Here is a 13,138-nt window from a genome sequence, read left to right on the forward strand (position 1 = left end):
ACGGAGCAAGGAGCCCGATGTGGGACTCGATCCCAGGACCCTGAGAACATGACCTGAGCCAAAGGCAGCCGCTTAACCAACTGAGCCACCCACGCATCCCTGTATATACCCTATTTTTGATAACCACTCAACTGCATGACAGTTATGTACTATTTCATCATAATTTTTTGTTATGATTTAAATATATGTGTATTAAATGTGGTTCTAGGAAGAAAATCACAATTTCATTTTTAGTTTAAATGTTTTCATTTTTTAACATTAGGGTTTTCTAATATATTCTTTTGGATATGAAAATCAATTTTAAAAAATTCTGTATTTTAATATTATACAGGCACTATTGTTTTTAAGGAGAAAAACTCTTTATTTCTAGTTTTTAAATTTTTAGTATTGTGTCAAAAGAATATAAACCTGAGAAGTTGCTGCATTAGAATCTCTTAACCTGAATGGATGAAAATTAGATAATGTTTGCAAATATATCTAAGTATTAAAGAGAGCCTTATTGATTGGGCGTATGTGTCCTTGTTTGCCAGTATGACAAATCAGTGCATGATGATTAGTCATTTTAATACCCAGAGACTTTATTTGGTAGCTACAGTCTGATTTTATTATTTATCATCTTAAAACCTAGAGTTAAGACAATAATTTAAAAAATTCATTGTTGAAAATTGAACAGCTTTTCTTGAAAACGTGATGCTAAGTGACAGAAGCCAGGCATAAAAGGTCATATAGTATATGAGCCCATTTATATGAAATGTCCAGAATAGACAAATCCATAGAAATAGAAAGTAGATTACTTGTTGCCAGAGACTGGGGTAAGGGAAGACCAGAGGATGACTACTAATGTTTCTTTTTGAACTTAGGAAAATGTCTGGAATTATGTAGTGATGTTTGCAGAACTTAGTGAATATGCTAGAAACCACTGCATTGTACATTTTAAATTGGTAAATTTTGAGGCATGTTAATTATGTATTAGTTTTAAAATTTCAACTTACAGAGGTGGGAAGAGAAGAGTAACTCCTTAAGAAAAACAAATACCGAAAGCTAATGTTGTGCTGGGAACAGATGTTTACCATGTTTGTGATACTGTTGTCTCCCCTTTCTTCTTGGAACAAATAGGAATATTCAGAAATGTCGATGACATGGGTGTGGTGGGTTACTATGGCTGTAACAGTACCTTTTAGTTCTATAATTCATAAATATACCCATGAAAATATTTTTCATCTATGCCTTTAAGTATCAAAGAATAGTATCAGAAATATTATTCATTCTGTTAATCAGAATTTGTGAATTAAATTTGCTGATATTAACATGACTTTTTTTTTTCAAGCTTCCAGATAAGACAATTGCTAGCCTTGTAAAATATTACTATTCCTGGAAAAAAACTCGATCCAGGACAAGCTTGATGGATCTCCAGGCTCGTAAACGAGCCAATAGACATAATCAGGGTGACAGGTAGGTTGGATGCCTTTATATAGTTACATTGTTAGGACACTTACTGAATTGTTTACACTTCCTAAGGCAGAAAAATTATTACAACACATTGTAAATAAATGTAAATGTAATGTAACCTTCCATTCAAGATGTTTTGTCTCTGGCAGGAAGAGTTGAGTGATCAGAAATCTTAATAGTAAGGACTTTTCTTTAACTGTTAATTGTAGCCAGCAGACAACTGTGTTGTACGTGAGCTGTGTTTAACTCTACTTGCAAGTGCTTCCTTTTAGTACCGATATAGTCAGTACGTATATTTAGAATACATTAAGAAACACACTCTCTAGAACATGCTTTTTCCATAATTGCCTGAGCACCATTACCTGACTAACTGAAGTCCGCATTATTGTAGCTGTATGTTTCTGGTGGTATAAAACCGTTCTGCTTACTGGTGTTTATCTTTATCCTCCAACTGGAGAGATGAAATAATCAGTACTATATCAAATTAATATATATGTTCTCTTTCCCAAATGGTATTCTTTCTAAATATCTATCCTATTGGGTCTCTGTTTTCTCGGTATACATGTTTGCTAACATGATTCTATATACCCCAAAAGATAAATGTTTCTAAACACTACAGCAGTCTAAATTATAGGAGGTAATCTTCCCAAGGACACTCTTGTTTTTTTGGAAAATGTCTAGTGAAATTATTAGCAAGGTATATTGCAATTTAATAAACTCCCGGAATAGAATAAAAAGGGAATTAAGTTTACTAATCTTTGTTTCTTCTCAGTGATGATGATGTGGAAGAAACACACCCAATGGATGGAAATGATAGTGATTATGATCCAAAAAAAGAAGCCAAGAAAGAGGTAATGGTGATCATTAGAGTGCTTGTAACTGTTCTACAAATCCATGCAAAGAAGAATGAACTATACTTCATGTTAAGAAAAACGTTTTTATATCATAATGTAGGAAGTAGTAATTTTCAATGTTAGAGAGTTTTGGAAAAATATCTAGAACTACCAGTTAGCCAGTAGATTAAATAATTATTGGGTTATCACATCCACTCAGAAGTATAAAAGCCCTGTCACAATCGCTAGTCCTTAATCTAGAGAAAAGAAATAAAACGCCCTCAGATGATATAGTATGATATAATAGAGTATAAAATTAAGCTTTCTAGTTTTGTTACCCAGTTTTTCTTAAAAACACTTGTTTTGGTCCATATTATAGCAAATTAGAAATTAGAAATCAGATCTCCCTCAACTTACGATGAGGGTACATCCCAGTAAACTCATCATAAAGTGAAAATATTGCAAGTCAGAAATGTATTTAATATACCTAATCTAGCAAACATCATCACTTAGCGTAGCCTACCTTAAACATGCTCATAACATTCATTAGCCTATAGTTGGGCAAAATGATCTAACACAGAGCCTTCTTTATAATAAAGTGTTGAGTATTTCATATAGGTGAATACTGTACTGAAAGTGAAACACAGAATGATTGTAAATATTCACAGTGGTTGTCAGTGTATCGGTTGTTTTCGTGTCCACTTGGCTGACTGGGAGCTGCAGCTCACTGCTGCCGCCTAGCATTATGAAAGAGCATTTTACTGCATATTGCTAGCTTGGAATAAGAAGAAAATTCAAAGTACAGTTTCTGTTGAGTGCCTGTGACTTTCACACCATCATAAATTTGAAAAATTGTAACCAGAACCATTATAAGTTGGTGATGATCTGTAGTAGTGGTATACTGACAGCAAAGGAAGAGATGGAAGAATCCTTAGCTAGAAAAGCACTCCTGTTCCTCCAAATGATGATGATGATGATGATGATGATTTACAATCACTAGGAAAGGGGTGCCTGGGGGGCTCAGTGGGTTAAAGCCTCTGCCTTCTGCTCAGGTCATGAATCCAGGGTCCTGGGATCGAGCCCCGCATTGGGCTTTCTGCTCCAAGGAGAGCCTGCTTCCTCCTCTCTCTCTGCCTGATTCTCTGCCTACTTGTGATCTCTGTCTGTCAAATAAATAAATAAAATCTTTAAAAAAAATCACTAGGAAAAGGCTAAATTGATATACGGACTCATTTATGTAGGCAAGGATTTACATAATTGTGAAAAATAGATCAAATATTGAAGGGTAAAGTCTTATGAGGTATAGACATCTGTGACATAGTGAAGATCAAAATTGGGAGACAGAAGGTACCTTCATCCTATTTTATGACCACCATTCCTCAATGCCATTGGCCCATCTTGGACCTTGTCATCATCTTTTTTTTTTTTTAAGATTTTATTTACCCATTTGACAGACAGAGATCACAAGTAGGCAGAGAGGCAGGCAGAGAGAGAGAGGAGGAAGCAGGCTCCCCGCCGAGCAGAGAGCCCAATGCGGGGCTCGATCCCAGGACCCTGGGACCACGACCCAAGCTGAAGGCAGCGGCCCAACCACTGAGCCACCCAGGCGCCCCCCTTGTCATCATCTTAAACTCTTTTATTAAGTGACATTTTAAAGATCCTACTCTTAACTCAATTTGTTATTTTACAAATTTTCCTACTACTGCTAAATGTTCTCAAATTACTTGATTCCTTCATTTTTTCCCAAGTCTGCCTTGTTTCTCTGAGCCATAGACCTAGTGAGCAACTACTTAAAATTGCTGTATTCCCCGTATCTCTCTTATATCCCTAGTATTAAGTCCCCATTTCCCTATGCTCTGCTATACCTTCCCTAACCCTATGAACCCACAATGCTGGGTCTGTTGCTTTTCTTGGTCTGAGAGGCACAGCAGGAGAAAATGGCATAATCACATAAATTGTTGCTACTTAGATAAAATGGCTTCAGATCTTAGTGCAGTCCTTACGTCTCTCAGTGTTTAACTTCTTGTTTTCCCTTGGTAAAATGAAAATATTAGGATTGTGTGGGAATCAAAGAGGTCATATATACAGAAGCACTTCTTAGAGTACCCAGTACATAATAAATCTTGAGTAAAAGATACTATTGTTTTATTCATTATTTGAGCAGGTATTCTGAACTTGCATCCCTTTCTGTACATCACCTACCATCTCTCCACTCTCCTGCAAAAACTTAGCCTGATAATCTCACAGAGAAAATACCAAGCAGGAAGTCCCTTAAATTCTAGCCCTTCTCCCTGACCTCTGTGCTACTTAGTACCCTTTCCATCTGAGCATGTTTATGCTTAGTACATTAAAATTACTGTATTTTGCCCACTAGGCTATACACTTTTTGAAGTCAGAGACTGAGTTACATTGTACATCTTGTATCTCGCAGCACTTGACATAGTACTCCTTGTCCACCTCCTTACCAGTATTTGATACGATCAGACTTTTAAAAATCTTACAGATTTTTTTTTTAAAGATTTTATTTGACAGACAGATCACAAGTAGGCAGAGAGGCAGGCGGGGTCGGGGGGAAGCAGGCTCCCTGCTGAGCAGAGAGCCCAATGTGGGGCTCAATCCCAGGACCCTGGGATCATGACCTGAGCCGAAGACAGAGGCTTTAACCTACTGAGCCGCCCAGGTGCCCCTTACACATCTATTAATAGAAATGATACTCAGGAACATTTACTGAATAAAGTCTGCCTGAACGCTTTTCTGTCATAGTAACAAAGGTCCCTTCTCTTGTTTGATCCTATCTGTCCCTTCGTGTCAGGACTAGGACTTTTCCCATCAGTTATCCCTCTCTAATGCCGTATTTTCAGCCGTTTCATTGCAGCCCAAATTATGCTCACATCTTCTGTGTAAAAGTGTAACTATCTCTCTACCAGTCTAGAAAAAACTCTGCTCCTTCCTACTACTTCACTTTTGACTTTGCGCCAGTCAGGCTTCTGTCTTTTCACTTCACTGAAACAGCTGAGAGATGTCAACCTAACTGCCACATTCATTGTATTCTGCTCGAGCTTTCTGTATCATTTCAAGTTACTGACCCCTCCCTTTTCCTGAAAATCTCTTCTTTGACTTTTGTAACACGATTCTGTGATTCTCCCCCTCCACCCCCGCCCAGTAGCCTATTTTATTTTTCAGATTTTATTTAAATGCTAGTTGTTAAAATATAGTACAGTATTGGCAGTTCTGTGATTCTTGCCTACTCTATAATTTTTAAAAATTTTTTAATAGATTTTATTTATTTATTTGAGAGAGAGAGAAAAAAAATAGTGTGAGGGGCAGAGGCAGAAGCAGACTCCCCACTGAACAGGGAGCCCTATGTGGGATCTGGGGCTCAATCCAGGGCTCTAGAATCATGACCTGAGCTGAAGGCAGACACTTAACTGACTGAGCCACCCAGGTGCCCTTTGTCTACCTTTTTAACTGTTGTGTCTCAATCTTAATAACTTTTTTCTTTGTTATTATTTTATATTATACTATTCTATACTTTCTTAATTGTTCGTTTTATTGTTGTTTTTAATTTTTTCTCTCAAATAACTGTCAATTTTGTCCTTTATGTTATATACAACTGCCTTACATCTCTTCTCGGAATTACTGGAATTTTCTGTCTTCCATCCTGGTCTCCACATTCTCTTGAATTGACACCATCTCCTTATTTTTCTTTAAATCTATTGAAATACTCGTTGGGGTTCTCTATTTCACCTGTCTATCCCTTTGTGGTAAGCCTTTGAAGAGCAAGAATCCTATCTGCAGAGCCTGAAACATAGTAAGCATTCTGTCAGATTTACTATGATGAATGTGAATACACATTATAAGCTTTTTGCTTACTGTACAAATGTAAGAGATTAGGGACTTGAGTTATCCAGAGAACTTATGTATGTGTAATACTGTTCTGTCCAACTCTGGGAGATGATCTATATGCATTTGGCCTTTTATTTGACTGTGATCTCATACTATTAGCATAAGGAAAGTATAAGTTAAACAGTGTCAAAAGGAGGGTGACTGGGTGGCTTAGTAGGTTAAGTGTCTGCCTTCGGCTCAGGTCATGATCCCAGGGTCCTGGAATCCAGCCCCCATGGTGGCAGGCTCCCAGTTCTACAGGGAGTCTGCTTCTCCCTTTGCCCTTCCCCGCTGCTTGTGCTCTCTCTTTCATTCTCTCAAAGAAATGAATAAAATCTTGAAAAAAAAATGTTAACAGGAATCCTCCAGATTGTGGTCCAGGGCAAGTAATGTATTGTCAGCAGCTTCATTCATTCCTCTGTTCTTTCACAGATCATAGGGACACAGGAAGGTGTGATACTATATTATTGCCTTTAACGCAGATCTGCATACCTGCTTCTGCATGGTATTGACACATTATGTAGAATTTTAATAAACTTCTAAAAATTGTGAACTATATAGTATCATAGAGTATGCAGAGTTTAAAGAAGAATAAAACAGCTAGCATCTCCTCACTGAGCTTAAGAAACAGAAGTCCTGAGGGCAGCGCTGAGCTCTCAGCCCAGCCTCCTCCTCTCCAGCGCCTCTGTGCTTGCTGAGAACTCCCCAGCCACCCAGCCATGAGCACCACATTTCTGCAGACCTCTTCCTCCACCTTTGGGGGTGGCTCTACCAGGGGGGGCCCATTCCGGGTTGGGGGAGGCGGCTTTGGTGGGGGGATTCTCTGTGGGGGCGGTGGAAGCCGCACTATTTCGACTTCCTCTGCTAGGTTCGTCTCTTCGGGGTCAGGAGGGGGCTATGGGGGCGGCATGAGCTGCGGCTTCGGTGGAGGGGCTTGTAGTGGTTTTGGGGGTGGCCTTGGAGGTGGCTTTGGTAGGGGTTTTGGCGGTGGCTTCGGTGACTACAGTGGTGGCGATGGCGGCCTCCTCTCCGGCAATGAGAAGCTCACCATGTAGAACCTCAATGACCGCCTGGCCTCCTACCTGGAGAAAGTGCGGGGCCTGGAGGAGGCCAACACAGAGCTGGAGGTGAAGATTCTGGACTGGAACCAGAAGCAGAGCCCCAGCAGCCCGGAGTGGGACTACAGCCCCTACTTCAAGACCATTGAGGAGCTCCGTGACAAGATCCTGGCGGCCACCATTGACAACAACCGGGTCATCCTGGAGATCGACAATGCCCGGCTGGCGGCGGACGACTTTAGGCTCAAGTATGAGAACGAGCTGGCCCTGCGCCAGAGCGTGGAGGCTGACATCAACGGTCTGCGCCGGGTGCTGGACGAGCTGACCTTGGCCAAGACCGACCTGGAGATGCAGATTGAGGGCCTGAACGAGGAGCTGGCCTACCTGAAGAAGAACCATGAGGAGGAAATGAAGGAGTACGGCAGCCAGCTGGCCGGCCAGGTCAACGTGGAGACGGACGCGGCACCAGGCATGGACTTGACCCGTGTGCTGGCCCAGATGAGGGAGCAGTATGAGGCCATGGCGGAGAAGAACCGAGGGGACGCTGAGGCCTGGTTCTTCAGCAAGACAGAGGAGCTGAACAAGGAGGTGGCCTCCAACACAGAGATGATCCAGACCAGCAAGTCGGAGATCACAGACCTGAGGCGCACGATGCAGGGGCTAGAGATTGAGCTGCAGTCCCAGCTCAGCATGAAAACCGGGCTGGAGGGCTCACTGGCTGAGACAGAGTTCCGCTACGCCACACAACTGCAGCAGATCCAGGGGCTCATCAGCAGCCTGGAGGCCCAGCTGAGCGAGCTCCGCAATGAGATGGAGTGCCAGAACCAGGAGTACAAGACGCTGCTGGACATCAAGTCGCGGCTGGAGCAGGAGATCGCCACCTACCGCAGCCTGCTGGAGGGCCAGGACACCAGGATGGCTGGCATTGGCGCCAGAGAAGCATCCCTGGGAGGCAGTGGCGGCGGCAAAGTTCGCATCAATGTCGAGGAGACAGTGGACGGGAAGGTGGTTTCTTCTCGCAAGAGAGAGGTCTGAGTACCCGGTGTAGCAGAGATGTCCCTCGTCACCTCCCCGCTTCCCAGGCTGAGTGGAGGACTGGCTAGAGGGGCCAGAAGAGCAAACCCTAGTCCCTGCTTTCAAAGGGTGAAGCTCTCTTTGTTGAGTGCTCCCCCTCCCACTCCCCTCCAGCTCTCCCCATCTGCTTTTGAGCAGCGACAGGCAGGAAGCCCCTGGATTGTGTAACAAGGTTGTTTGTGCCATGTGTGTCCATGCAATAAAGAATTGTTTTTCCTTTTGCAAAAAAGAAACAGAAGTCCTGTGTGTGTGTTTCCTTAATCGTACCCCTCTCCCTTCTCTCCAGAGAGAACCTCTGTCCTGAAAAGGGAACCCTATCCTGAACTCTATCAATTATTTACTTTTTTGTGTAGTTTTATCACACATGTGTGTATCTCTGAGCAACCGTAATTGAGTTTTGTCCATTTCAAACTTTATATAAATGGAATCATATTATATGTGTTTTTCAGCTACTCACATTTTGTTGTTGTCTAGCATCTTTTTGCAGTTCATTTTCATCACTATACTACGGTGTTCCATTGTATGCAGTATGCCACAACTTACTTGTTTCTTATCAAGGGACATCATTTCCAGTTTATTATTATCATACACAATACTGATGAGAATATATCCTGAATACACATACATAAGAATTCCTTTGGAATAGTGCATCTCAGGTTTAGTAGGTTTTGTATTGCCCCCATGAGGGGCATTTAGAATTATGGAGGGGTTTTTCATTATTATAGTGGCATGGTAGGAAAGCCATGCCAACTCTCCTGAAATGCACAGCACATTAGGGATTGTGCCACCAGTGACTTATTGAGTAAATACTACCCTTGTAGTGTTTGGAATGGAATTACTCTAGGGTATTAACTGTGTTCATATTTGCCGTTACCTAGTAAAGTTGATCCTTGAACAACACAGGTTTGAACTGCATGTGTCTGCTTTCATACAAACGTTTTCAATATGTACAATACTGTAGATTTCTTTTCCTTAAGATTTTCTTCATAACATTTTCCTTTTTCAAGCTAAGTTTATTTTAAGAATATGGTATAATATATATAACAAAAGATGTGTTGATCCATTGTGTTGTCAGTAAGCCTTCTGGTCAATAGTAGGCTATTAGTGATTAAGTTTTTGAGGAGTCACAGGTTATACAGAGTTTTGATTGCAGGGAAGGTCAGTGTCCCCATCCCCCACATTGTCCTTATAATCCACTTCCTTGCCAATACTTGATATATTCAGACTTTTAAAATGTTATAAATCTAGTAGTATGAAATGGTATCATTGTGTTCTCAATTTCATCAGATTACTAATGAGGCTGAATATTTTTCTATCTGTTTATTGTCTATTATTGTGTCTTTTTAAAGAAAAATCCTATTTTTGTTTGTTTGCTTATTTTTTACCTCCTTTCCTCTGGGGTTGTTTTTGTCTTTTTCTTAAAGACAGAATGTATAAAAGTTCATTTTCTTATTGAGTTCCTTATGCATTCTGGCTACTGATCTCTTAGTTAAATGTGTTGCATAGCTTTTAGCAGTTTGTAGCTTTTGATGAACAGCTATTACATCAGAAGCATGTACAGGTTCAATTTGTGTTCTTTTGTATTTTCAAACTTAAGCTTTTAAGTTTTGCTTTTTTACATTTAAGTCCTTGATCTGTCAGTAGTTAAGGTTGGTTCATGTGAGGTAGAAATCCATTTTTACTTGTGTTTCCTAATACAGAAGTGAGTTCCTCTCTTTCAGCTGGTCTGCAGCTTTATCATATATGAGGTTTTTATATATGCATGACTATCTATTCTGCTCCTCTTGTCAGTCCTACAAGATCTTAATTGCTGTAGCTTTATGGTAAGTCTTGATGGCTGTTAGGGTATAAGTCCCACTGCTTGGTGGTGTTTTTTAAGGAGTAAGGAGTTGGCTATTCTTGGACCTTTGCTCTTAAAGCTTATGTATTCCTAGAAAAGCCCTAATAAATACTCCATTGACATATAGGGAGAAAAGAAACCTTTGTGTAATTTATTTGTAGATTGCATTTCCTATGAAGAGATTTATGTTTTCTGAAAATAATAGTTTTATTTCTTTTTAATTCTTACATGCCTTTTATTTCTTCCCTTACTGAACTAGATTCACCTTTATAATGTTGAAAAGAAGTTAGGATAACAAATATTTTTACCTTATTCCTAATTTTAGAATGGTTTTTATGTTTCAGTATCAACTAGAATATAATTGAAAGTTTTCAACGCACTTACATGACTGGTAGTTAATATGCTAGCTGCCATCTGGCATTCCTCTCTAACCTGGTGGTTTGTGAGCAATCTGGCTTCTTACCATGGGTTGGTTTTCTCCAAAGCATTTATTCCAAAAGCACTAAGTGGAAACTACCCAGCCTCTGCTGGCCTAGCCTTGGAAGTTATTCAACATCACTTCTGTTGCATTCTGTGGGTTACTGTGCATTACTGAAGTTGATCCAGAATCAAGGGGAAGAAACATAGATTCCACTCCTCAATGGCTGGAACGTTGAGGATTTTGATGGCATATTTTGAAACCTCAAGTCTAGAATACAAAATTTTCACAAATGTTTTTCCATGTGTGTTTGAGAAGAAAATAATACTCTTTTAGTTACAGGATTCTGTGTCTATTAATTGTGTCTAGTCAGTTCTGTGCTTGAAATCTGTGTTCTCTTGCCTTGCTGATGTGGTTTTTGTTACCTGCTTATCTGATCATTAATTGAGAGGTGACACTCTTTATATTTCAAAGCTGTTGTTATTAGATGCATAGAATAGAAGTCCAGAGTTGTTTTATTTTGCTACTGAATTGAACTTTTTATCAGTATGTGTCTCTAGAAGAATCCATTTCAAACCCAGGTTTCAAAAATTTTTATGTATTTTGTAATATCTTCTGTCTGATATAACTCTGCCATCTTTCTTTGATTTATTATTTGCCTGGTTTATCTTAATTATTTTCTTTCAATATTTCTATGTCCTCCCAATTTAAGTCTGTCTCTTTCTGAGGAAAATACTGGTAGGATTTTATAATCTATCTGGAGAGTCTAGTCCCTGTGTATCCGTGTATATTTTTGTTCTTTCTCATTTTTACCTTTTATTTGACTTGCCTTTTCTAGTTTTCCCCTCCTTCATGGCTTGCTCTTTTTTTTTTTTCCTTGCATTAAGACTCAATCATCTTCGGTTCTGGTTCTACTTTTTTATTCTCTGCTAGTTTGGGTTGTTACAGAAATATATTTCTATTCTTATTGTATACCCTGGAAATTTTTCCTGTGCATTTAACTTAAAGTCTAATATATATATATATATTTTTAATGACTTCATGATTAATATTGGCCCTTAAAAGGCTTTGACTTCAGTCACTGCCCTCCTGATATATGCAATTTTTATCCTATTTTAGTTACACCTTATATTTTAAAATCTTTCAAATATAGAGTCGATATTTATTTGTATTTACATACATGTTTAAAATTTACTCATTATTCTTTCTTGAATATTAGACCTTTCTTCAAAAATCATTTCCCTTTTCCTGAAATATATCTTATACAGGTTAATTTAGTGAGAGTCTGTTACTTATAAATAGTTTTGGTGTCTATTTCATTTGAAGATAATATTCTACTACTTCTGATATTGGTCATTCCTGCAGAAAAGTCTGCTGCCAGTCTAATTATCATTCCTTTGGAGGTAATTTGTGTTTTTCTCTTTCTCTGCTTTTATGGTCTCTTCTTTGTCTTTAGTGGTGTTTCACCTTAAAATATCTGACTGGGTTTTTTGTTTTATTTTGTTCTGGTTTTTTTTTTTTTTTTTTTTGTAAATTTGTTTTGGAATCATCATAATTCTTGAGTCCTATGTCTTAAGTTCTGTAAAATTCTCATTTGTTGCCTCTTTGAATATTGTCTTCCTCATTCTCTATTCTTTCTTTTGGGAATCCTTTTAGAAATCTAATGAAGTTTCACATGTCTCTTAACCACTCATTTTCCATCATTTTTGTCTTTCCATATTTTTGCCCTGCATTGTGGTAATTTTTACCATATGTACATTCTACGTCACTATTGTTCTTTTCAGTTCTGTCTAATCTGCTAAGTAATCCATCCACTGAGTTTCTAATCTTACTTATAATATTTTTTAATTTCTAGATTTTCTGTTCAGTTCTTTTGCATATCTGCTTAGTCAGTTCTGATAGACTACTAAAAGAATATTCCATATATTCAATTTATCTCTTTATGCACATGTAACACATTTATTGTAGTACCTTTATCCAGTAACTCTAATATCTGTAGTCATTGCAGAGCTAATTCTATAGTTTGCTTCTGCCATCTCTTACTCATGGGGCTTGTTTAGCAGTTTGTGGTTGGGAAATCATTTTCTTTGGAACATACTTGTTGAAAATTTTTGAGACGGGGTTTAAAATGGATTCTGCTAGAGACACTTTGCATTTGCTTTTGCTAAGTGTCTGAAGATCTTACTAACCTGAGACACTTTAAATTTCTGATTTGGGATTTTTCAGGCCAGACAATTCATATAAATTTAGTTCCCAAGCCAGCTTTAGTGTAGGCCTGTGATTAGGGATTCTCAGGGACGACTTTTTGGGTATCTTTACTTTTCATTCAGCTAAGGATGAGGTAGGCATGTTTTCTTTGATCATTCTCTTCCTCAACAAGACAGGAGTGTTTTTTTTTTTCCTACTTCACACAATGATGGGTTTCCCTTGCAGGGGTCTGGCTTTATCTCCTGTGACTTAAACCTGTTGTCCATTGAAGCCTGTGCCTTGGCATATGCCAGCTCCTTTATACTCACTTATACCCTTAGATTGTGGCTTTCTCATTATTTCTGGTCTCTGAGGAATTTTCTCACTTCCCTGC

General features: G+C 38.9%; 1 protein-coding gene and 1 pseudogene across 1 annotated transcript in view; both read left to right on the top strand.

Annotated features, from left to right (window-relative positions):
- LOC116576067 (REST corepressor 3-like) overlaps window positions 1-13,138 on the top strand; it is a 54,272-nt gene that overhangs the window by 16,229 nt on the left and 24,905 nt on the right. Inside the window, 2 exon segments of the mRNA XM_032317841.1 lie at window positions 1,328-1,452; window positions 2,222-2,300. Of these exon segments, the coding sequence (XP_032173732.1) occupies window positions 1,328-1,452; window positions 2,222-2,300 (204 nt within the window).
- Window positions 6,825-8,483, top strand: LOC116576063 (annotated as a pseudogene).

The sequence above is a fragment of the Mustela erminea genome, chromosome 17, assembly GCF_009829155.1.
Source record: "Mustela erminea isolate mMusErm1 chromosome 17, mMusErm1.Pri, whole genome shotgun sequence".
NCBI classification, from domain to species: Eukaryota; Metazoa; Chordata; class Mammalia; order Carnivora; family Mustelidae; genus Mustela; species Mustela erminea.